The sequence below is a fragment of the Nannobrachium achirus genome (genome assembly GCF_963921795.1).
Source record: "Nannobrachium achirus genome assembly, chromosome: 1".
Lineage (NCBI taxonomy): Eukaryota > Metazoa > Chordata > Actinopteri > Myctophiformes > Myctophidae > Nannobrachium > Nannobrachium achirus.
In genome coordinates, this window is record NC_137810.1 from 76,454,248 (window position 1) to 76,481,059 (window position 26,812).

General features: G+C 43.1%; 2 protein-coding genes and 1 pseudogene across 3 annotated transcripts; all 3 read right to left on the bottom strand.

The window, feature by feature from the left end:
- Window positions 1–150: 150 nt before the first annotated feature.
- On the bottom strand, window positions 151–1,125 carry LOC308303642 (pseudouridylate synthase TRUB2, mitochondrial-like; the record flags this gene model as incomplete). Its single annotated transcript, XM_080748079.1, has 1 exon — window positions 151–1,125. One exon carries the CDS (start codon window positions 1,123–1,125, stop codon window positions 151–153), a length of 975 nt encoding a protein of 324 aa, XP_080604205.1.
- A 1,637-nt stretch (window positions 1,126–2,762) lies between these two features.
- On the bottom strand, window positions 2,763–4,990 carry LOC308289975 (4-hydroxybenzoate polyprenyltransferase, mitochondrial-like; annotated as a pseudogene). Its single transcript has 2 exons — window positions 4,837–4,990; window positions 2,763–3,515 (listed from the first exon to the last, which is right to left on the bottom strand). The product of its transcript is annotated as a 4-hydroxybenzoate polyprenyltransferase, mitochondrial-like (transcript).
- Window positions 4,991–24,182: 19,192 nt separating this feature from the next.
- LOC308289986 (NADH dehydrogenase [ubiquinone] iron-sulfur protein 2, mitochondrial-like) lies at window positions 24,183–25,577 on the bottom strand (the record flags this gene model as incomplete). The annotated part of the gene is made up of 1 exon (XM_080731765.1): window positions 24,183–25,577. One exon carries the CDS (start codon window positions 25,575–25,577, stop codon window positions 24,183–24,185), a length of 1,395 nt encoding a protein of 464 aa, XP_080587891.1.
- Between the last annotated feature and the right edge of the window lie 1,235 nt (window positions 25,578–26,812).

Sequence of the window (26,812 nt, forward strand, 5' to 3'; positions counted from 1 at the left end):
ATGTGTGTGTGTGTGCTGCACAAAAATACTTCGTATGGCCAGGAATGGATTGGTCCTCAATCAAATATTGTATTTGCAGTTCTGCTTTGACAACCCTTCAACAGCATTTTATATGCAAGTGCTAAGCAATCTTCAGAAAAAATAAATAAATCAGCCTGTCAAGCAGGCAGACACATGATGGGCGTCTGGTCTCACCGTGCTCATTTCTGTATTTGGGCCCATTTGGGCCTGCTGTTTTTTATGATTTCTATGCTTCTTGGCGGAGTGATGATGTTTGATAGCGAGCTCCACGTCTGAAGCGGTCCACTGGTGACGGATCAGAGCGTCCCGGAGGGTGAAGGGACCGTCTCTGGTGCGCCACACTCCCTCACACACTGCTGTGCTGCGAAGCTCCAGCCTGATCTCGTGCACAATTCTGCACAGGTACTTCTGTGTTTCGTTTATACACTGGACCTCCAAGGTGAAGTGGGGTGGTTGGAAGCGTATGCAGCGCAAGCCTGTTAAAATGGGGGCAGATTTCTCCTCAGGACCCAGTGAGCCTTGCACCGCCATTTCATAGGCCTCCTGTGACTGCATGCCCACATTGGAATACATTAACAAGGCCTTTTGATTGGTTCCCTGCAACATGGCCAACACTCTCTCCAGCTTGTCCTGAGTGATGGGATCATATGTGGTTCTCTCCCAGACACGTCCAGTGTTGCAGAAATTGTCAGTTGCAGTCCCAAATTCACCCTCCAGTGTGTAGTCCCTTGTGACGCGTGACTTGTAGAGCTCATTCAGAGCTTTGTTGCCGTTTCCAACTCCGAGAACAAGAACTCCAGAATCCAGGCGATGTCCTACTCCAACTTGGATTTTCCGGGATTCAGGTCCACTCACTAAGGAGTGTTTGGCCAGTGCAGGCACAGAGGTGACAGAGATGGAGAGTTCCTTGGATGCGTTTTCAGTTATTGGTTCTGTCAAGAACTTCACCAGTTGTGGAGAAGGCTGAGAGGGTTTCGAATTCACACCTTTGAGCAGGTTGGTCTCTATGGTGTCTCGGACCAGGTTCCAGTGAACACCAGGAGGTTTGTAAACACAAAACAACCCCTCCAAGCGACGAAACGCTCTGATGGCTGGCGTTGCCATGGTGATACACACACACAACCGTGCAGTGCCTACTGTTAACTAAACAATACAATACAAATGAAGGTTTAAATATAAAACAGTAGTCAGCCCTCTGTTCATGTTTTGCAGAGACTGGAGGCACTCACGAGAGGAATCCCAGAGCGCTAGAATCACGTACAGGTTTTATATTTAAACCGTTAACACAGCGAGCAAAGACCAATTTTGCGTCAAATCGGAGAGCTAAAATAGGTTGGCGACAGGATAATTGTAGCTATAGTATGCAGTTTGAACCAGACATTTGTAGTACAAAATCATGGCACTGCCTACTTAAGGTATCAAAGTAAGCAATTTACCCCGAGTGAGAGGACATTATGCTCTGATAATGTCCTGTGTGAGGGGGTGATCGGACGAGGCGAAGCCGAGTCCGATAACACCCTCACACAGGACATTATCAGAGCATAATGTCCGACCCCGAGTGGTAAATAGCTTTTCTACCACTTTTTTCTGTATACATGAAAGAAAACATAGTTGTAACTTGCAAGGATATTAAGTTACAATCATTATTGCCTATAAAACTTCCGCGACGACAGCAAATAGTTCCACAAACAACATCTTCTACTCACCACCAGATGACGCCAACTCCATGCAGAGAAAGATGTCTAGCATACAGCTAAGCTAACGTCAGTTAGAAGGACCGTTCCGGCCGTAAATAGAGGCTGTTCGCTTCCAGAAAGGCATAGGTTCAGAGAAAAGGGGCTTTAAAGTTGGCGGATTGCATTGGATCCAAATAAATCGGCGACGTCGTACGCACGTTAGTAAACATAGGACCGCTACAACCGTCATATGTTGGTTGGGGGAAAGGTGTTCCGACTACCTCCTGAAGTCCCCGGATGTACACTGAGGCGCATTGATCTCGTCCTCACACAACTGCGGCGGTTGTTCTGCCATAACCTCCGGAATTTAGCCAATCAGAATCCAGTATTTGAACATGTGACTAGAAAAAGTGGTAGAAGCATTATTTTGACTGCAGGTGGTAGAGTACACCATTGGCACATAAACCAGTTGTTTAACAATTGACCTCTAGTCTTTATAGTGTTGGCTGGAATGCTCCTGTCAACTACAGTATGTGATGTCACAGTGAATTGGCTCCATACCTCCATATCATATATCAAGCTCCAAGGTCAGCCATGCCCATATATGGAGTCAACAATGTCATAGATGTGTCAGCAGCTCCATATGCTCAATCATTCCTAAATCTGAGGTCCATGAAATGGGTTTGGGGGGAAAGCAGGGGAGGCTGAGTAGGGAGGGTGCGTCTGGGGTTGGAGGGGAAGTGGTGGCTTGGGGGGTTGATGGACAGGGGTTGCTACAAAGCCTGCATGAGGCGGCCACCCTGTTGCCACGGCAGTGCTTGTGGTCGGAAGGGAGAAAGGAACGGAGGAAAACTGAGGTGGATGTAGGCATGGGGGAGGGATCACCGAGGGTGGTGGGATGAAAGTCTGCAGGACAAGGGATGATAAGAAAGACAGACTGGATCGGCTGGTATTCTTATACAACTGGTTCTAGATCTTAAAGATTCAGAACCAGTTGTATAAATATTGACCTCTTCCTCTGAATGTCCTTTCTTACAACTGTCCTTCGTTCTATAATATATTAGTTTATACTTTTTTCCACAAATTGCCTGTGACAATGCCTGAAAACAACAGCAATCCAAGGTTTCTGTTCCAGACAAATGTCTTCCAGCAGTCCTCTGGTTTGTTGATGTCCAGCGTGTAAACCTGATGCATTAGGTGTAGGCCCACTGTGGACAGTACAGCATAATAAGGTAGAACCAGTTCAGCATTGACCCCCACCATTACCAGTCCTGACATCATGGCCACCATAAAGCCGCTCAACCATGGTCTGGTTTGGTGCCCAAACTTCAATGCCATAGACTTGAGTCCTATCTGGATGTCATCCTCTTTGTTCTGATGAGCATAGATGGTGTCATAAATCAGCGTCCACATAACTCCTGAGAAATATAGAGGGAGACTGACCACTTGCAGGAGCCCAACAGTGCTCTCCAGTTGAAGGTTAAACCCAACACAAGCTGTGGTCAGTAGGTGATCCTCTTCATCAATGGATAGGTGATGAGTCTGATGACCAGAGGCATTGAAGCAGCACCAAGTGCTATACTGTAATAATTAAGTCTCAGCAATACACCTAGTGCAAGTGACAGCTGGCCTCCAAGGAAAACCAGAGCCTGTGTCTGCGAGATCTCCCCTGAGACGATGGGCCGTGCAGCGGTCCTGGACACCTTCTTGTCAAAGTCCTTGTCCCACATGTCATTGATAGTGCAGCCGGCCCCTCTCATCAGCAGAGCCCCAGTACCAAACAAGCTTAGCATCCGTAGGTCGGCAGGCATCCTGGGTCTGCAGCCGATGTAGAGTGTAGCACGGGTCTTCCAGGACCCGATAACCCGAGACCCGAGCCGCGAGCCGCTTCGGGTCTAAAATATTCACTTGTCCCTCGGGTTAGGGTAGGGTAGGGTAGGGTCTAATTGCCTCGGGTCTGTTCGGGGCATTCCAAAATGCATTTACCCACATGGATCCGAGAGGACCCAAGATTTAAACATATATCCTTCAACTTTAAAATATATATTGTTTTTAATGAGACATGCATTGTAATTACGCTCCCAAATCCATATTATCGTCTGTTCTCGCTTATTGAATGAGTCCCGTTCAGCGCATCCAATCTCAAGCGTTGCGCTACTGCTGAAGTGAAAATCATATGGAGGGCTTTTTTTAGCGAGGTGAAACACAAACAAAGGCTACCTGGCTGGAAGTGCAGGTTGGAACGTCATTTAGCCTAGCCTATATGGCACATGTTTCTGGACATCATCTGCGGGTATGGGCGACATAAAGTCAGCGAAAATCTTTCTATCTGCATCACAAACGCACCGACGCACGCACGCACGCACGCAAGCCGAGTCTCGTCTCAGTCTGTGATCAGCCACGTGCACATAGACATCAAAGGGGGCTTGAGTCCCTGCCCTTTTATCCGTCTGTAAAAAGTGCCCTCTTCAGACCATGAATGCATTTTTTTTTACTATGGTAAAATAAATGCAAATGTCCCCAGGCCCTTTCCATACCATAACTGAAGGCTGCATTCAAGCTTCAGTTACATTTCTAAAAGGCCCTTTTAGAAATGTCAGCCTCTGCCTCTCTAACATTCTGTGCACGTCCCTGTCTGTGATTATTCTGATGGGCAGCCGAGAGCACAGGAGGAGGAAAGTTTTGTGATGCGAGCTGTGCTGTCGTGGACACTAACTGGACAGTAACACTCACTGGACAGGTTGGTGTTTGTTGTGGATATCACTGTGATTGTTCAGCTTGGGACTGAGCTGAAAATAACTGTTCTGCATAACGCACGGCACACGCAACCCTCCGCAATCGCTCTCACCTCTCGGTCCTCGGAGCGGCTGCTACGGTGCGCTGCTGCTGCACTGCGCACTAGTGTCTAGGCTATTAGTCTCAAAAGAAAAACAAGCATTATATAGCATCGGACACGGTTCGGGCCAAAGACCTGGCCAGATCGGGTCCGTTTCCTCCGGTTCCATTTTAGGGTCGGATCCAATCACTCTCACTTCTTGCCGGGGCTAGAAAATCGGTATTTTTCTCTGGGCCATTCGGCTCGGTCCAAATTTCCTCGGCTCCATTTCGGCTCGGCTCCCATTTTTTGGACCCGTGCTACCCTCTAGACCGATGCTCCATGTGCATGGCAGGTACAACAGCCATGTTCCGGCTATTGGTTTATCGAGTCTCATTAGCCGGAGGTATGGCTGGATAGCTGTTGGTGCCGATTTCACAATTGCTGAAGCTGACAGACTTCTATAAAAGGGTTGCATCATATCATGTCATATGGAACCCTAATAGAACTCTAATGTTGAGTTTAGAGGAAAGCATCAGGACAAGCAGAAGGAATATTTCAACAAGAGGGAACAGAGAAGATGAGAAGTTTAGAGAAAAGCATCAGGACAAATTGAAGGAATGTTCCAACAAGAGGTATAGAGAAGATGAGAAATTCAAAATTCAGCATTGGTGAAGCAGAAAGCAAGGTTTGATGAAGATGTTGAGTTTAGGGATAAGGTCTAGAAAGAAATGAAGTTCTACATGGCTTGTACATGCGAAATGGACGAGTACTTCAAGATGCGCCGCGATATTCACCATGCATTAAAAATAAAATGTAGATACAAGGTGTTGTGTCAAAACCAGCTCAGAGAAAGACAAGAAGAAAAGGAGAGGGAAGCTGAAGCTGCTTTAGAAGAAGAGAAAAGGAAAGCTGAAGCTGCTGAAAACAGAAAAGGCTAGAACAAAGCATATAGTGACTTTCTAGGAAGACATAAAATATGGCCCAACTTATGTGTGCACAACGTGCGATAGGACGCTTTTCTCTGAAAAAGTGTGAGTTTGCCATCAGTCACAACAAACTGTGAGCCTGTTTGACAGGCAAATATGTCTATTCATGTGACGATCAATGTGGATGCCTGGAAGACTGCACTGTCCCAAAGAAAGGCATCGCGAGTGGATATGCAATTGCTGTCGTAAGACCCTAAAAGCTGGAAGAATAATTTAGAGCTAGCACCCATTCCCTCAGAGCTTGTCAAACTGAATATGCTGGAAATACAAATCATGGCTTTGCACATACCGTTTGTCAAGATTCTAACACTCCCTTAGGCTGGCCTTACATTAGCAGATCATCAGGCGCGATGAAATCGGGTAGCATTACACACTACAGGATAATCGTTTAAGATAATCTAAACATGCTCAAACTAGCCAATTTGAAAAATCGGGGGCTCCGCACACAGGATTCTATATCTATATAATATAATGAATACAAAATGTCACCGGGCTGTGCACACTGTCAATATGAGGAATGTTGTACTACCTGTCCTTTTTTTTTTTTTTTTTTTTTTTACAGTTTTGTTTATTTGAGATTCAGGGCATACAATAAACCAAGACTTGTTCACATATTATGATAACCAATCATATAGAAAATAAAAAAGCTAAAGCAGTCATATAAGTGTCAAAGATAGCAATGTAGCAATAAGGCAAAACAAGAAAAAAATAACAAGAACAATGTAAATGACAAGCTATGATGGCATTGGAGTACCATTCAGTGAGGTGACACTTAAAAGGATCCCTGGCTAATATGTAAAATATGCCTTAATGCATTATAATTGTCCTCTATAACTACAATGTAAAATTAAAAACACCTTTATTTTATTTCTTCTAGAAATAGCTAATCTTTCACTCAACAGGGGAAATGCCCATCGCAAGTTGATGATGTCATAAATGTCATGTGTGATCTATCCCTATGGAATTTATGGCATGCATGTGCAAATAAAAACAAACTTATAAGTTATACTATGTAACTTTTTTTATAAAACATATCTTAAAATTGTCCTAACTATTAAATCGCTAAAGTTTTAGAACCCCCACTCCGTTAATTTCAGCCCCAAAAGCCTTTTCTTTATATATTTTCTACTTAGCCATGACAGGGGCAGGGTTTCGCGGCAAAATGACGTCATCTGCATCATCCGTATACGTTGTGTATACGTTGGCCAATCACATTGCAGATCATACACACATGATACACTACCGGCCAATGACAGTGCATCTTGAGGTCTCTTCAGGAAATAGCTTGCTTCAACAGCTTTGTTTACACTGGTCTAGAAGTCTAGCCTGTAAACCTCCCCAACGCCGGTCCGCAGAGGGACACTACGGATGCGTGGCGACTTGGCGAGGCGGGCGAGGCGGACGCGGGGGTCTGAAGGCCCGGTCTGCGGCGAAAAACGGCCGAAAAAAGCAGACGCAACCGCGGTTTGCTATAACGCTACTGACCACTAGTTGAGCAACTTACACAGTATAGCTTTAATACTTCCTATGGTTAATTTGAGTGTATGTAGGGGGAAGGATTCAGAATATAGCCGTCATTGCATTTGGTTCAAATGGTACCTCGATACACACTGAGATGGTTTCAAAGATCTCAGTCCAATACCTACGTGGAAGGACAGGACCAAAACATATGAACATGCGTGGCAGGGGCCGAACAATTTTGCATTGGATTAATCCGTGCCTTGCACATATAGAGGAAGTATGAACATGTTGCAAAATATCCTCAGAGATTTCCTCGCCCAGATCCTCCTCCCATTTATTCTTAATGTTTTGTATTGAGGTGGGACGCAGAGATAAAATACAACTGTACATAGTAGATATTATGCCCTTGGTGCTCAGTAGTGGAGTTAAAAAAGAGTCAGCTTGCGTGGGCTCTGGGAGATCTGGAAATGCAGGGCTAATATCACGCACAAAGCTGCGAATCTGCAAATACCGTAAAAAGTGTTGGCTTGTGAGGGAGTACTTTTCAGATAACTGCTGAAAAGAGGCAAACACCTTATCAATGTACAGATCTCTGAGAGTATTAATACCAAGGGTTGACCACCTAGAAAATGCATTATCAATTAAAGCTGCAAATAGTGATGACCGGGCCCTCGCAGCTCTACCTACGTCACAAGGGGCAGCAGCCAATCAGAAGAGGGGGTGGGGCTAGTTAAACCAATTAAGCTGAAGGACTCTTAATCAAGTCATATGACACCACCCACACATCTGTACGACAAATGGTTCGGTAACCCTTTACTTTCCGGTACAGTAATTACAAGGTAATTACAATGTATTTTACATAGTAATTACCTGGTGTTCAGGGCCGGACTTACCATTGGGCTAGGGTGGGCACGAGCCCAGGGGCCTCAGGGGAGGGGGGCCTCAAATTTTTTTTTTTTTTTTTTTTTTTCAAAAAATATTTTTTGGACCTCAAAAAATTTAGTAGGCATGATCGCAATCGCGAAATTCCATGTTTAACCCCCATACCAACAAACATTTACATTTCAAGAAAACATAATGGCTGCTAGCTCATGAATGCCTGAACGGATTTCCATTCGGATTTTTTTGTTTGAAAGCTGTGAACAGTGTGGACACACGTGGTGCATGATCTAGGCATGGGCGTGCATGATCCGTGCACTATGAATTACATGGAAGTCTATGGAGAGGGAGGCGTTGTGGAACTTGGAAGCCATTTTGAAAAGACCCTGAATGAGTAAATTTAATGATGACATTTTAAAATATTGCAATCCAAATAAAGTGATATTTGTGTTTAGTTACAGTACATTTTGTTTTATTATTGAGAGCTTCTGCTCTGCTGGCCGCACTGCATGTAGCTGCTCTGAAAGCTTAGTGCAGTCTAAAGCCCGCCCACTCTATGTATCCGGTACTTTCCACACACATAGGCTACACACATGCACGCAAACTCCAATTCTGTATCCGCTTTAGACCCTTCCAATGAGCCAATGAGGATACACAGTCAGATTATGCACGGGCCGGTCCGAAGGTGAGGTCACGGTGTGGTCAGGTGGACCGGAGGTGGAATTTTTGCGCGCGCACGAGGGCCTCTTTATTTCCCCTTGCCCAGGGGCCTCATGTCATATAAATCCGGGCCTGCTGGTGTTACCTGGTAATTCCCAGATACATTCCTGAGAACTACCAGGTAATTACTAGGTAATTTAAAGCATGTACCTGGTAATTCCATAGTAACTACCTGGTAATACACTTAGCAATTACTTAATTTATTACCTGGTAGTTCCCTGGTATTTTCTTAGATACTACAAGGTAATTATTAGGTAATTATAAGTATTTTATTATGTATTTAGCATGTAATTATACTGTAACTACCTGGTAATACACTTAGCAATTACTAGGTTTATTACCCGGTAGTTACCTGGTATTTTCTTGTATACTACAAGGTAATTATTAGGTAATTATAAGTATTTTATTATGTATTTAGCATGTAATTATAGTGTAACTACCTGGTAATACACTTAGCAATTACTAGGTTTATTACCCGGTAGTTACCTGGTATTTTCTTGTATACTACAATGTAATTATTAGGTAATTATAAGTATTTTATTATGTATTTAGCATGTAATTATAGTGTAACTACCTGGTAATACACATAGTAATTACAAGGTATATTGCCTGGTATTTACCAGGTATTTTCTTTGATGCTACCAGGAATTTATGAGTAGTTGCTTATGCAATTACTATATAATTACATGGTAACTACAATGTAATATACCTATTAATGTCTAGGTAATTCCTATGTATTTTCTTAGAAATTACTAGGTAATTACCGTTTAATTTCATGTTAACTATCATGTTATTTACCTGGTCCTTACCTTGATAGGTAACCCATTATAATCTGTGCATATACAAAGGTACTTACCTGGTATTTACCCAATAACTCCAAAAGGTATTTACAGGGAAATTACCCAGTAGTTACTGTTGGTTTGTACTGTAAAGTAAAGCGTGATCAATTCCATGACCTTACCTGGTAATTACTCAGTATTAACCCAATAACTACAAAAGGTATTTACATGGAAATTATCCAGTAGTTACTGTTGGTTTGTACTGTAAAGTAAAGCGTGATCAATTCCATGACCTTACCTGGTAATTACTCAGTATTAACCCAATAACTACAAAAAGTATTTACAGGGAAATTACCCAGTAGTTACTGTTGGTTTGTACTGTAAAGTAAAGCGTGATCAATTCCATGACCTTACCTGGTAATTACTAAGTGTTTACCCTGTAACCAGAATAATTATGTGCCTTGCATTTAGCCAGTGTAAGTGCAACTACTGAAAAATAAGTACTTTTTTTTTGGGACCAAATGGCATCATGGCCATGGGTGGATAAAATAACCAGGCCTCAAAAATGACCAGTGTCGTTCATTTGTGTTCAGTGCATGCTTCTCCGGTGTCCGTGAGTCTGCTTCTCCCCTGGACAGCACACTGCATCTGAAATCCAGTTCCCACCCCAAGCACCAGCAAGCAACCCCACCATAACCAAGGCATGATACAACACAAATATAAATTCATTACATTAACACCTCCTCAACCACCACCAACCTTGACATAACACGCAAAAGAGATCAAGAGATGGCAAAGAGATCTTTTATTGCCAACTTTTGAAATCCCAACAGGAAATATTCTAAATGCTTTTCAATAAACAAAAAAAAAACATTTGCATGTTCGTAAAGTGCAATACTGTAAAAATACAGTCAAAATTTAACAACATTCACCACAACAATTTTCAATTGAAGTGGATGGCAGCGTCCACAACACAACGATATAGCCGTCATAATTGACGTGAACGCCATCGCCGACATGACGCTATCGTTATCGGGCGCAGTGGGAAAGGGCCATTACACTTAGTAACATGCTCTGACATCCTTGAACAATCGTCCAAGAATGCCCTCCCTGTGTTCCCTCCCCAGCCAGTAATGCCACTCGATGAACCGTAGGTTCATCTTCAGTGCCTTCTCAGTGAGGTTCCCCCTGTACCTATAGATGTCTTCCTTGCAACTCCTCCATGCCCGCTCTATATGTTGTGTGTGGGCACCAGTTGCAGGGTGGACAAAATATCGCCGATGGTTGACCTGGAAGTGAATGTAACCATCACGGGCCAGATTGTCGTATGCCCGCCAACAATCACTGATGATTTCACTTCCAGGTCTGACATATTTAGTTATGATTGGGTTCAAGGTTCTTCTGGTGCGATCCTCCACCAGCTTCATCACAGGCCGTCGACGGGACCCCTTGACCTCCATCATGCCGAACACCCAGGAGCGCCGCCGCCAGGTTCGACCACGTCGTCCACGTCCATACTGAAAATAAACAAAATGTCACGCTTAACAGCAGTCCACCTAAAATGCATAATTAGAGTGTTGTAGTTACATTGGTGTAACAACCTATTGTCCCTGTTTTAGCTGTACGACCAGTAAGACTCCCTAATCGGGAGATAAGCGACCGTCAGGTAAAAATAGGCCTGATGGTGGCGCTAAATGGTATAGATCCTTGTTGATGACATGACTCTAGACAAACTGTGTACAGGTTGGCGTGATTTTAGGGCAAAATCTGTAGGAGCAGTGTCCAAAAATGTGTTTTGCAAGAATCTGCCTCATTGTGACGATAGAAGAGGGCCATGTGAGAAATGAGGGGACGGATGGACGGACGGACAGCTGGTAGAGGTTTGGATAGTACTAGTAAGATAAGCGACTATCAAGTAATAAGTAATATTCAGCCTGATGGTTGGGTTAAATGGTACAGCTCCATGTTAATGACATAACTCTAGAGTTGACAAGTTTACTCCTTTGTGTGATTTTAGGGCCAAATTTGTAGGAGCAGTGTCCAAAATGTGTTTTTAAAAATTAGCCAGATGGTGGTGCTAGAGGGGACAGATGTATTTTGATGACATGACTGTAGAGATACTGGGCCCTATTATGAAGCAGGTCTTATGCCTTATGCCTTAACTTCTTTGCCTTTTTTTTGTTTTACTATTTTACACATTTGGGACAGATGCATCATGCACTGACTGACTGAGGGACGGAGGGACTGACAGCCGGTGGAGGTTTGGATGGTATAAGAGTATAAGTATAACTGCAACCTAACAGTCGCAACAACACTTTAGGAATAAAAATGAAACCTTACTTTTCTTTTATGTCGGAACTTGCTCTCGTCGATTGCAACGAAAGCCCTTCTTCCTCCCATTCTCATCTCCCGTTTTCTCTCCAGTCGCTGGACTGCTTTGCAGCAAATTTGTCGTAGCAGTGTAGTCACCTTGGTCAGTGTCCTACTACTTCCAGCCACTCCATCCTCTAGCATGTCAACCTGTCTTCTCCTCAATCCCTGTGACAAACTGAGACAAAAAAATAAAAAAGGATCAACATATTAGCAACTGGGACGGTATAGTTTTGTTGTCAGGGAGGGGTAATAATTATAGAATTTGGTTGACATATCCATTGTTGTATTGTGTATGTCTTGTATTTCTTTGGATTGTGTACTCTGTTAAACAGAATGCATGTGTTTATTAATATTAAGAGACACTGTGTAGATAATAGCAGGGTGGCCACAATTTCTTTGATTTGAGAGCTACTTTTAGAATGCCCAGCTCAGCATGATCTACCCACCCCAAAAAATGTATGTGAGGGGGGCTTTGGAATAGAGGGTATGCGACTGACATAATCATCAGACCCCGAAGTTATGCAGGAACACCTATTGAATGGCAGAAGACTACTTTCTGGACCTTACAGTGCATACATCCAAATAAAAAAGTCCTATCTGATTGCATTAAACCATGTTAAACTCAATTTGCCCCTCATTTTGCCACTTGATTGCCATTCACTTTAAGCAGTCGCATACCCTCCATAGTAGAAGAGAGGGAGAGAGAACATCCAACCTGTGCATAATTTGCATCCACGATGCTAATGGGATGTGCGACCCGCTGAATATTGAACCGGCTCTGATGGACCTTGTGACAGCCCTGCCCCTGTGGGTTGAATTTCTGCAGATCCTGTAACATAACATATATGCAGTGGTGGAAAAAGTACTCACATTTCGTACTCAAGTAAAAATACTGCAATGTAGAAATACTGTTACACATAAAAGTTTTGAATTCCAAATATACTTGAGTAAGTACAAAAGTATTGATATCAAAAAGTACTTAGTTAAAGTTAAAGTTAAAAAAAGTAATAGCACACATTATATAGACAGTATAATGTCCCATTTCAAGTTTTAAATGTATTACATATTTTGAACATAGCAGATCTACAAGCTCACAATGTGTTGCATCGTGGCACTAACCCTAACCCTAAAGTACAAAGGCCTCTAAGCTGTACTTAATTACATTAGTTAATTAAAAGTACTTTACTTTATAGCACTGTGTTTGAAATAGTAACAGCTTAGAATGATTAGACATAGTGACATACATCAGATTGTCAATATGCTCCTGCTCCTTTTTATGAGGAAAACCCAAAGCCACTTGCAAACGACTTCAATGTTAAATAACCAAACAAAAGCATTTCCAATCAGATGTTTAATGTTATCTGTGACTGTGGATACAGAAAGGATGTTGCCTTAACCCTGGCCTGAAACGTGACTGTCAAATCATGACAGTCATGGGTGCGCTTGAACCAGATTTACACACTCTATCAACATTTGCCCCTTATCTACATAAACGTTCATATTTCAAATATAAAGTGCTTATCCCCGGGCCACAAATGTTACAATATCGTACGGTCCTGAATTACCCGTATTTTCTGTATAGTATAGTTAAATTAAAAAAGTGATTCTGATCACGGCCATTTTCTCCGGGTTTTCTCCATTTGTTTTCACATAAGAGACCCTATGGGTTGGGATGTGTATTGCACACTGATCCAGTATATATTATGTTTAGAAATGGCCACTGATAGGATTAAAATGCTTTTTATTGAACAATACTTCAGATACAGATATTTCAGCTCAGCCGTCCACTATTGTAACATCCGTGGCTCTGACTGTGATGCAATGAAAATGCTTCATCACTTACCACCGATATCCATCCTTTGTCGTGTCGGTTCTTTTGAACTCCATTCTTTTGTAGCAAACAGGGCATCTTTTTTTGCTTGCCAATAGCCTCTCCTCCTGAAGCCATATTATCAACTTTTTACCTCCTTGTGCTGTCTTTTGAAGTAGTCTTCTTGTTAAAGTCATGTTATCATTTATCACTGTGTTCGGAATATGTCTTTAAGTGCACACTGGCACTGCCACTCCACTGCACAGTCAAATAGTTTACCGGTCCTGTAGTTTAGTTGGTGCGCTGATTTCGCGGGTGATGTTGCGTTCACAACACTCGGAGAGAAGAAATGCACATCACACATTACACATCAGCCGTGACCAGTGAGAAAAGTGACTATAGTAAGCATGAACTGAATTGGAATAATATCAGGTTTGCTGGAGCACTGCATTAAATGTTGAATGTTGGGAACTGATTTGAAATTCTTGAGTTACAAGCAGTTCATGAAGTATGGATTGTGGAATGTCGGATTTTCACCATGGGCTCTTGAATGTCTCCAGAGCGGAATGACGTGTGCAACTTCACCAACGTAATGACGCAAGGGGGATAAGCGGCAAGGATTGAACACTGAACAGTTTACAAGTTGGAAACAGCTGCGTTAGCCTGCGTGTGGTGTGTGACTGTGAGCACTGAGCACATCTTCAGCTGCGTGTGTGTGAGCACAAAGCACATCTTCATCAAATATATCTGAACGTCCACCGCGGAAGAAAGTCACCGTGGCTTGGTAAGTGACAATGCTACCCGAGCCTCAAATGTAACATTTACAGTTAATGTTAGCTGGCGGTGGTTAGCAGAACTTAGCACGACATAGTTGCTAACGTTAAAAGGGCTAAAGCTAACAACGCTACTGCCTGTTTGCACAATGCTGTACCGCCTCCCAATGTATATAGGCTATGTTCCCCATTTCAACTGTTTTTATTGTACCGGTATTTAACACTTGCTTTGGCAATGATAAACGTTTGTTTTTATAGGTCCTATATTATGCAATTAAATTTGCTTTATTGAGAAATAGGACCCATTCCATACACTGGTCGTCACGACGGAGCTAATATTTAAGTACAGGGCTCTTCAACATTTTCAGGCCAAGGACCCCTTAGTTGAGAGAAATGAACCAGGGACCTCCACAACCTGTTCATAGCCCCCCCCCCCCCCCCCAACCCCCTTTTCTGAAGAAAACTTGAGCTTGCAGACCTGTTATTTTTGGCTAATTCTCCCCTCAGTATAGGGATGCTAGTTCAAGCAGTTAATGTAAACACAAAGTCTGAGATTTGGTGGTCCCACTACTGTTGTAACTTTGACAACACCCCTAGGGATCCAAGACTTGTTTTTTTTTAAGTGACTGATAAACCATATAATTGGCTCCCAACATGGCCATGTTTCAACAGAATCACATCTGATATCTATCTTTTTCCCCCTATAGAATCATGCCACAACCTACACGAAGGAAGAGGAAGGAAAACAGGACGGAAAACAGGACCAACGTGCCAGTGGCAGTGGCAGTGCCAGTGGAGGACCCTATGGAGGAGATCCAGTCTGATACAGAAGGTACGGTTTTCATTATTCAAAAATGTTTGGTGACCGAAGGTCACAGTATACCATGAAAGATGTCATGGCTTGTCAGTCCTTTAGTCTTTCATTCAAGTAGCAGGGGTCTTCAACGTTTTCAGGCTGGGGACCCCCAAACTGATGGGGAGATGGAACAGGGACCCCCTACCACGTCGTAGGTTGGGGGGGTCGGGGCTACGACGTATTTCATTTGAAATGCGTAGAAGCGAGCAGGGTGGCCATACCACTACCATTTCTAAACGTACTGTACAAATTAACTGAGAACCAATGTCAATATCAACAATCTGTCAATTACATAGTAATCACATATTCAAGCTATTCAAAATTGATAGAATCATGATTTATTTTTAACATAAATGTGGAAAATGGCAAAAATATATTTTTTGAAAAATAAATCAAGCAACAATTTCGCGGACCCCCTGCTGTACCGCCGCGGACCCCCTAGGGATCACGGACCCCCTGTTGAAGACCCCTGCTATATAATTATGTTGTATATGGATATATAGGATAAAATAAGTAAAATGCCCATAATAGTATGGGCATTCCCAGATGATGCTCTGTTATAGGCTACCTTCTTATGCCCATATATGGAGATCCCCAGGCATCAAACCCAGGCCCTAACTCGCCAAGGCCACTGCTTGGCTTTACTAATTAACATGCGTTTTATGCCCATATATGGACATGACATTGCTGACTATCATTAATACAGTATGAGTAACTGGTCCCATATACATCACTGGCCAGATGGCCAAGAATTGGTGTCACCCATGTGACCCTGAGGTGTCTTAGTAGTAATGCAGTGCAGTGGTTTTGCCAGGTTGTCAGGGGCCCTATTGTTAAAGACAAGCTAAACCCCCCGAAACATATTTAATGTTAGTTTACAACATTGGTATTCAGTGCACCTGCAAACCTATTGGCATCATGTCAAGGGGGTGTACTTTTACGTCATGCTGCATCACGCTAAGGGGGAAAAAGAGATTGGCAACTGCCTTATGTATGGCCTCGACAAGGCTTCCTTGCAATGCTTAGTCTAACTGAAAGGGACCACAAATTAGAGATTAAACATGGTTAAATAAACATGATTAAAAAAAAGTATTGAATAAATCTTTGCATCTTTTTCAGTTGAAGAGGTTCAAATGAGCGGAACCATGGCGAAATTTAAGTTGGATTTATTCCAACTTAAAGGAGAAAACAAGCTCCTGAAGGAGGAAATAAGGCTCCTCAAGGAGGAGGCCAGGCTCCTCAAACAGGAGCGAGACCACCTGAAGGAGAAGGCTCCGGTCACTGCGGCTCCCCCGAGTCTCCCCACGACATCAAAAGGTACTGGTAACTAGATGGTTCCTACCAATACCAACATGCGGTCTCAGTGGTTCTCAACCTTTTAAGGCCTCCAACATGTAAACTCGGGGACCCCCCACGCTGGCGAGCCCTAGAGTTGAGGCATTACATTTTGTATAACAACGGTTCTATTGTGAAAACACAATATCAGTCTTTAATGTTTTAATGTTTAAATTTGGCCTTTTAGGGTCCTTAAATTGAGTCCTTTAATACATTTAGTCCTTAAATTGTCACATTAGAAATGTGCCGTTACCCTCTATACTTTGTTGGTTTGTGTTGAGAACCACTGCTCTATCGTGTAGTCCCGGAGACAATCAGACACACTATTTCATTGGTAGGGACACACTATTTCATTGGTAGGGTGATTTTTTTAAGTACTCCCCCATCTTATCGGTTTAGTGGTGCTTCGGTTTCATGTCTATTTTTTTGGAGCGGTGAAAGCGCTCCCAATAGACAGGTATGTCCGTGGGTATGTCCGTGGGTGGCTGGGTGGCTGGGTGGCTGGCTGGCTGGCCGTGTCTGTAGCCTGGCAATACCTTGAGTGGCCACACACAACACACTAGTTAAAGGAGGGGCGCTGTTTTGTGCAGGCCAGGCACACTCACCACTCACTCACAGGCACAGTTTACAGTTTACAGTTTAGGCATTTAGCAACACACACAGGGTATAGCTGCTCAGATTCACCGCTCCACTTCGAACCGAGGTTTGATTTTAGTTTTCTTTTGTACTGTAGTAATAAAGAACTTGTAATTTAGTTTAATTAATTTCCACATTTGTTAACTTTAAGGGGCACGCAAAAAGAGGCCAGAAGATTCGGACATTGGAGCCTCTTCGGACTCCGATGACGACCTCTTTGAAAAAAGGAAGGGTAAGAAGAGAAAGAGGAAACATTCATCATCAGAAGATTACTCTTCGGACGACCGCAGGACAAAGAGGTCCAGGGGCAAGAGCACTTCATTTGGAAAGAAAGGTAGCTTACGTCAGTGGATCTCAAATTGAATTCCAGGGACTTAGGGTTTTCTTTTGGGCGTTCTAAAATGACCCATACAAGTCTGTAACTGACCCTGTCCAAATGAATCCTAACGGGACCATTTGGTTCAATTTGTGTGCTGTCAGAGTTGAAGATGTATTGCCCTATTTGTGGAGATAAGCCACCTACGGTCGCTTATCTCCCGATTAGGGAGTCTTACTTCCCAATGTATGAATGAATGAACCATTGTAAAGCGCTTTGAGCACTTGGAAAAGCGCTATAAAAATGCAATTCATTATTATTATTACTGGTAATATGTGGTCGGGGCTCATCTTGTCCCTTACTGGCCTTACAGCGTGGATTTCTTTTTTCTGTTCTCGTTTTGATCATTAGACCCAATCACTGAATATCGTTAAGCCTACGTCTCCAGCTTCAGGATATGTATGATACTACATGTCTACACATCAAAATGGATCTGTCCCATGTAGCGCCCCCTTCACAATGATTTCTTTAAACACATTTTTGGGCACTACACCTACACATTTTGCCCTAAAATCACACTGCGACCTGACGGTCGCTTATCTCCTGATTTAGGGAGTCTTACTGGTATTGATTTACTACGAGACTGACATTTTAAGAGTTCAGTAGTTTACAATCTAGGCATTTGGCAGACGTTCTTAATTCAGAGTGACTGTGGTTCTAAAGACTTATATTTTGACCATCCTAACTAAACATAACATAAATACAGACATACTCTACCCTGTTTGGTCGAGGACTGGCCTTGACACACTTGCAATGGTGGAAGTTTTTATATGGTCAGCACACATTCTAGCGAGGAAAATGAATGGAAAATGTACCATTATTATATTTCTATTTGAATAAAATACAATCACAGAATATACCTTGTTAAGGTTGAGAAACAATGGCTTACACAATACTTTAGCATCATAATGCACTTCTCTAAAATGCACTTTTTTAAAGTGGCCCCAAAATGTTGAAAATGCACCCCTTTTATAGCCTATTGTGACACGTAGTCACATTTCATCATCAATTCTGTATAGCATGGTCACGTGTCTTTCTGTCAGGAATAATGCTAAGACACTACCTTCTGCCTCACTCACAATCTCATAACTGCTACATTTACCATAGTTAAAGGTGGTGCTTTAGTTTTGTACTTTTTTTGTTTTGTTTTTCTTTTGTGTCTAGGAGTTTGACAGTACTTCATTAGAGCCCCTAGTGCGGTTGTTATGAGCCATTATGTATTTGGGGTTTTAGCTGGAGGCTGCAACCAGGGGGGTCAAACGTTACGGTCCAAAAACACACACTTATTACATCACTACTTCAACCTCTCCCCCAATTACCATTCACCCAACACATGTGGGTGTGGTTAACCTCAGCTGGGTCACCACCTACCATGACAACCACACATACCAATGAACTGTTGGGTGAGAAATACATAATTTTTGGGGAGGGGGGGAATCTTCCTAGTATGTTTTATAGGGGGAAATATGGCTCTCCATCTTTAAGGCTGCCCTTATTTAATATGCATGTATTGACTAACCTTGAGGGAGGAGGAAATGGTATTGATCATGTATACTCAGGATTATATGTGTATATTCTTTGTCTTGTAGCTCTGAACCCACAAGATGTCGTCCACCGCTACAAGAAATGTGTGAAGATGTACAAAAAGAACCGTAGCGTCTCTACCACATGTGAGCTGCTCAATGTCGACCGCGGCACCATCGCAGGGACTGCGGTAATTGCTGATGTGTTAATCGCAGGGCAAGGGGGCAAGTTCGGTGAGCTGCCCGCTATTGGCAAAAAACAGAGTTTGGCAGAGTTTGCCCTACTATGCAAGGGCTTTCTGGATGGGAATCAGCCCCTTCAGGCAAAGATAGAGGAGATGAGGGAGGCCACAGACCTGCTCCCAATAACCTACAAATTGCCAAAGCCAAAATGAGGGGAATTCAGGGTGCATCTGTCACTTTAAATGATGATTATATATTTGGCTTGTACTGGATTTCTTAAGTGGATTTTTATTTTTATTTTATTTTATTTTAAAGAAAAATACAGAACCTCTTGAGGTAGAATGGCAGTGGACTTTATAAAGGCCTGCCTTAATTTCACATTCTACAAATGCAGCACAAATAGGCCTTTCTAATTAATAGGAATAAGCCAAAGTAGGAAGTATATATTTTGGACAACGCTATTCAGGACTGTTTAATTTTATTGATATGTGTTCTTGTAAATAGTTTTTTTATGTTCATGTGCACTGCAGGTTTTGTAGAGAAAAAAAAAAGTTCTTGCACGTAGGGAAAAATGTTCTTGCACTGCCACCTAGGTATTTACATGAAGTGTCTTCTGCAGACCGGTCTGGCCGTGTGGGTGCCAGTGCTAGGTGGGTGTTTTTTTCAGAAACCAAAAGGTGGAAGAAGCGCTGTCTTTATTCCGGGGTTTTGTCATGACTGACACATCCTTGCTCTTCCACTTTTTGGTTTCTGTAAAACTCCCACCCAGTGCTTGGGGCCAGACCGGTCTGCAGAAGACACTTCATGTGAATTCCCATGGATATGTCGCTTACGTCAAGTGTGTTACGTTTAAGTGTGTTAACAGATGTGTGTTAACAGATGTGAATGGCATGACAGGAATGTCTAACTTTTTGTTGTTGTGGTGAATGTTGTTAAATTTTGACTGTATTTTTACAGTATTGCACTTTACGAACATGCAAATGTTTTTTTTTTTGTTTATTGAAAAGCATTTAGAATATTTCCTGTTGGGATTTCAAAAGTTGGCAATAAAAGATCTCTTTGCCAGCTCACCTGTTTTTTGCGTGTTATGTCAAGGTTGGTGGTGTTTGAGGAGGTGTTAATGTAATGAATTTATATTTGTGTTGTATCATGCCTTGGTTATGGTGGGGTTGCTTGCTGGTGCTTGGGGTGGGAACTGGATTTCAGATGCAGTGTGCTGTCCAGGGGAGAAGCAGACTCAGGGACACCGGAGAAGCATGCACTGAACGCAAATGAACGACACTGGTCATTTGAGCCATTTAAAATCTGTGTTTTGAGTATTCACCACTCCCTGGTTATTTTATCCACCCATGGCCATGATTGCATTTGGTCCCAACAAAAAGTACTTATTTTTCAGTAGTTGCACTTACACTGGCTAAATGAAAGGCACATAATTATTCTGGTTACAGGGTAAACACTTAGTAATTACCAGGTAAGGTCATGGAATTGATCACGCTTTACTTTACAGTACAAACCAACAGTAACTACTGGGTAATTTCCCTGTAAATACTTTTTGTAGTTATTGGGTTAATACTGAGTAATTACCAGGTAAGGTCATGGAATTGATCACGCTTTACTTTACAGTACAAACCAACAGTAACTACTGGGTAATTTCCCTGTAAATACCAGGTAAGTACCTTTGTATATGCACAGATTATAATGGGTTACCTATCAAGGTAAGGACCAGGTAAATAACATGATAGTTAACATGAAATTAAACGGTAATTACCTAGTAATTTCTAAGAAAATACATAGGAATTACCTAGACATTAATAGGTATATTACATTGTAGTTACCATGTAATTATATAGTAATTGCATAAGCAACTACTCATAAATTCCTGGTAGTATCAAAGAAAATACCTGGTAAATACCAGGCAATATACCTTGTAATTACTATGTGTATTACCAGGTAGTTACACTATAATTACATGCTAAATACATAATAAAATACTTATAATTACCTAATAATTACCTTGTAGTATACAAGAAAATACCAGGTAACTACCGGGTAATAAACCTAGTAATTGCTAAGTGTATTACCAGGTAGTTACACTATAATTACATGCTAAATACATCATAAAATACTTATAATTACCTAATAATTACCTTGTAGTATACAAGAAAATACCAGGTAACTACCGGGTAATAAATCTAGTAATTGCTAAGTGTATTACCAGGTAGTTACAGTATAATTACATGCTAAATACATAATAAAATACTTATAATTACCTAATAATTACCTTGTAGGATCTAAGAAAATACCAGGGAACTACCGGGTAATAAATTAAGTAATTGCTAAGTGTATTACCAGGTAGTTACTATGGAATTACCAGGTACATGCTTTAAATTACCTAGTAATTACCTGGTAGTTCTCAGGAATGTATCTGGGAATTACCAGGTAACACCAGGTAATTACTATGTAAAATACATTGTAATACGGTTAGGTGGTTAGGTGGTTAGGTAATTACGTGGTAACTACCGTGTAATTACTGTACCGGAAAGTAAAGGGTTACCAATGGTTCATGAGATATAGAGGCACTTCCTGTTTGGCGAAGGGCACTTCCTGTTTGGCGAAGGAAGCACCAATTAAGGATAAGGACTCTTAATCAAGTCATATGGTACGACAAACGGTTCATGAGATATAGAGGCACTTCCTGTTTGGCGAAGGAAACACCAATTAAGGTTAAGGACTCTTAATTAAGTCATATTATGGCACAACCCACGCGTCTGTACGACAAACAGTTCATGAGATATGGAGGTACTTCCTGTTTGGCGAGGGGCACTTCCTGTTTGGCGAAGGAGGTTTGATGCTTCGCCACGGTCACACCGTTTTACGAAAACTCACGATTTGCACAACTTTTCATTGTTAAGGTGTCTTGTGTATGCTGAGCGAATTCGAAGTTGATCCGATTAACCCTCTAGGAGGAGTTCGTTAAAGTACGGCTGACTTCCTGTTTGGTTTCAGACGTGGCGCCAAGAGACTTTTTTGTATGTCCGGACATGATACAGGTGTGTACCGATTTCCGTATGTGTAGGTGAAACCGTAAAGTGGGGCTGCGCCGTTGAAATTTTGTAGGGGGCGCTGTTGCACCATTAGGCCACGCCCCCTTTTGATTTTTTTTTAAATACGCAAATTTTCGCCACTTGTGATGTGTGTGCAAAGTTGCGCAACTTTTTGAGTACGTTTGCCGCCTCAAAAACGCGATTCATTCGGCAGAATAATAATCTTTGCAATTACAATAGGGTCCTCACACACTGTGTGTGCTCGGGCCCTAATTAAGGAGGGATGGAATAAGGGGTTAGCTGCAATTGGGGCCGGGAAAGACTGAGCTTGTAGACAAAAGTGGCGTCTGAATTGATTCCAAATGTTTAGTGTGGATTTAACAATAATGTTCTTAGAGTAAGGGGAAAGAGAAAACCATATGGGGGTATGAACAAGAGCAGCCAAAGAAGCAGGCCTAACTGAGGAAGACTATTTTAATCCACAGAGGACATGAAGGAGAATTCTCTGACATCAACCAGTGTTGTAAAATTAGCAGCCCAGTAGTAAAACCTAAAGTTAGGTAAGGCTAATCCTCCCTCAGACCTGAGTCGTTGCAAAAGGGCTTTACTAATCCTGGGAACCTAAATTCTAAGATTAAACGATCAATTTTGCCAAAGAAATAAAGGTGGAGAAAAAAGGGCAGACATTGAACAAGATAGGAGAATTTTGGGAGAGAATTCATCTTAACACAGTTAATGTGTGCAGCGAGAGACAGTGGCAATAAAGGCCACAGCTCAAAATCCTCCTAGAAATGAGTTAGTACGGTACCAAAGTTAGATTCAAATAAGTCCTCAAAGCTATCTATAATTTGAATACCAAGATATTTAAAACTGTGCAAAGCTATTTTGAATGGGAAATTATGTAGCGGATGTACTACCTGTCCTGAGGAAACTAAAGATATCACAATCAGAGATAAAGACCTGGAAGGCCAGGTTGAAAACATGCCCGTTGTTGAACACAACCACAACCACAGACGAAAATATGGTCAGTTGTGATGAGGCCAAGAAGATGGATGTAGCGGATTCTGCTGAAGCTCTGGACATAACGAGGGCAGTGGATCAACGTGCGCTCCTCATCCTCTCTGTCAAAAGAGACATGCACAGGTCCCAATCGCCACTGACTGTTAAAAAAAGGTGACCGACCAGAGATGTGTTGCAGTCTGTGCTGGTTGCGTAGTCAGTCTACAGTTTTATATAGTTTGCCACTTTTGGTGAAACACCGGGTTGCATGGCCATATATAGGAGAACCTATCTGTGCTCGTGTCTTGTTAGGTTGCCTTTTAGTAAGGCTGTGGAAGTATTCACACTATTTTTGGATTTACAGGTGAAAGGAAGATCAACGTCAGTGTAAATCGCCATGGTGAAGTCCAGCATAGATACACAACACTCCGGTAGGCTGTTTTATGTTTACCAAGCGTCCTCGCAGGTGGGTTTTAATTGTCGCTAACAGAAAAGTAAACTAACAAGTTACTTGGTTAACAGAGTAACGTAACAGATTAGTTTTTAAAGGCAGTAACAGAGTAACCTAAGGAGTTACTATAAAAAGTAAGGATACCAAACACTGGTCCTTAACCTCAAAGCGAAGGCCTTCCCTACTTTGTTTCCAAATGGAGAGAACACATTGGACGTGAAGAGAAAGGTCAAAATGCCCTAAGCAAAAAAACATTAAAAAACCCTGCTCTAATTGCTTGAAATGGTAAACTTATGCTATGCGAAGTCGCCTTTAAGCTGAGCTCCTTGAAGCTCACGGAATCAAATATGACATACATTTTGCCCAAATATGGAGTGTCACACAACTTCAGACTGGCCTCCAAGTATCTGGTCATATTAATCGGGTAACCGTGGCAACCCAAATATGGACTTTTAAGGAGAAAGGGGCGGATAAGCAGCAGCGCTAACGGTCAACTTCTCCAAACACAATATCCTGTGTGCCAATGATGGCCACCACGTCAGCAAGCATGTGTCCCTTGGCCATCTTATCCAGACTCGCCAAATGGGCAAATCCGGGCGCTTTGATCTTGCAGCGGTACGGCCTGCTGGAGCCGTCCGACACCAGATAGACGCCAAACTCGCCCTTCGGTGCCTCCACTGCTGTGTATGTGGACCCTGGAGGCACCTGGTAGCCCTCTGTGTAGAGCTTGAAGTGGTGGATCAGAGCCTCCATGGACGCCTTCATCTCAGACCTCTTGGGCGGGGCCACCTTGGCATCGTCCACCTTGACCTCGCCCTCCGGCATGCGGTTGAGGGCCTGGAGCACGATGCGCAGGCACTGCCTCATCTCCTCCACCCGACAGAGATACCTGTCATAGCAGTCGCCTCTGCTCCCGATGGGGACGTCGAAGTCCACCTCGTCGTACTTGTCGTAGGGCTGGGACTTCCGCAGGTCCCACTTGATGCCCGAGCCCCTCAGCATCACGCCGCTGAAGCCGTAGTTCAGGGCCTCCTCGGCGGTGACGACCCCGATGCCGACCGTGCGGTTCTTCCAGATGCGGTTGTTGGTCAGCATCTCCTCCACCTCGTCGAGGCGGATGGAGAAGTTCTTGCTCCACTCGTAGATGTCGTCCATCAGGCCCAGGGGCAGGTCCTGGTGGACGCCGCCGGGCCTGACGTAGGCGGCGTGCATCCTGGCGCCGGACACCCGCTCGTAGAACTCCATCAGCTTCTCTCTCTCCTCGAACAGCCAGAAGAAAGGGGTCATGGCGCCGATGTCCAGGGCGTGCGTGGTGACGGCCATGATGTGGTTCAGGATGCGAGTCAGCTCGGCGTACAGCACGCGGATCCACTGGGCTCGCGGCGGGGCCTGGATGTTGAGCAGCTTCTCCACGGCCAGAGAGTAGGCCTGCTCGTTGCACATCATGGACACGTAGTCCAGGCGGTCGAAGTAGGGCAGCGCCTGCAGGTAGGTCTTGTACTCGATGAGCTTCTCGGTGCCGCGGTGGAGCAGGCCGATGTGAGGGTCACACTTCTTGACGGACTCGCCGCTGAGCTCCAGCACCAGACGCAGCACGCCGTGGGCGGCGGGGTGCTGGGGACCGAAGTTGATGGTCAGGTTGGAGACCTCCTTCTCCGCGGGAGGATCTTTGTCGTTCCACGGAGGCGGGACCCACTTCTGGTTGAGGGCCGTGGGGTACATCACTGCCCCGGAGTACTGCTCCATCCACTCCACGTCTGGCTGCCATTGTTTCTGCCTGTTCTGTGGCACAGCACTCACCACAGAGCTGTTTAATAGGAGTCTTTTTGAAGGACGTCCTAATCTGCCGAGCGACCTCAACATTGTGGCTGCTGCCATGGTTCTAATGGCTTTCTCTTCTCATCTGCCCACTCCATTAGCTACAAACAGAGGTTGTGAGATCCACCCCTCTCTCACTTACAGTATAATATACTCACATATAATTGAGGATATAAGTGAGAGCACCTCAAATATGATGTCAGCTTTGCCCAAATATGGAGTTCCACGTGACTCCAGACTGACCTCCAACTAGATAAGAAAGATGCAATTGGAAATTGCAAGTGTGGTTGCCGTTGAATGGGGTTACTCTGTAACGGTTATGTCCCCGAGAATGCTGCTTCCTCATTGGCTAAAAGTTTATCTAGAAAGAAATAAAGTTGCGCTAGAGTAGTCAATGGCAACCACACTTGCAATTTCCAATTTCACCTTCTAACTGTGGGGGGAGTAGTGACTTTTATCCAATGAGGGCAGCATGAAGGTGAGATGGAGGCATGATTCGCTGTGGCGACCCCTGAAGGTAACAGCCGAAAGGAAAATAAGATTTTCAGTTAAATCTGTAAGAAATGCCTAGATTTTTCAATGTTTAATGTGATATAGCAACGCATAAATGCAAATATTTACCCTATATATCATAAGACTTGTTTGGAATTGAGACAAAGTCAATGTATGACCATGATTTTGTTAAGTTAACATGTATATTAGGCCTATATTGTGTGTGTGTTTTTTTTAAACAAAATATCCCCCGGGGCAAAATTACCCACAAACAGAGCAAAGGTGCAGTGAGGGTTAGATTCCACCAACACACTGCCGTGCCATGCATCACAAAATATAACATACAAAAGTACAAAATATCTCACAATACACCCCAATTTACATTATGCACTCAAAGGGGTACAACAAACTGATGAACAACTCTCAAAAACTCTCTCTCTTAATTTTACAGGGGAAAAGGAACTGTCCTGGCCACTTACTGATTGTCGGGAGGGTCATTAAATGCCCCGATTGTCGGCTAGTGTGTGGCTAGCTTAACTATCATATTCATAAAATGTATTAGAAAATAATCGCCCCCCCCAAAAAAAAGTGCAGAAAATAAAATGCTCCCTGTCAGGGCCGGAAACAAGATTTGGATCTGCATTGGCTCCCATTTAGTCTCGCGTAGCCAGATAACTATTCCACAATCTCCGAATGCTATAGGCCTATAGAGTCTGGAACTACAGCTCCTGAATGGCAAGTAATGGAAACTGGCATTTCCGTTCATGAAAATATATTGTAAAATATAATTTCTGCTAAGCAGC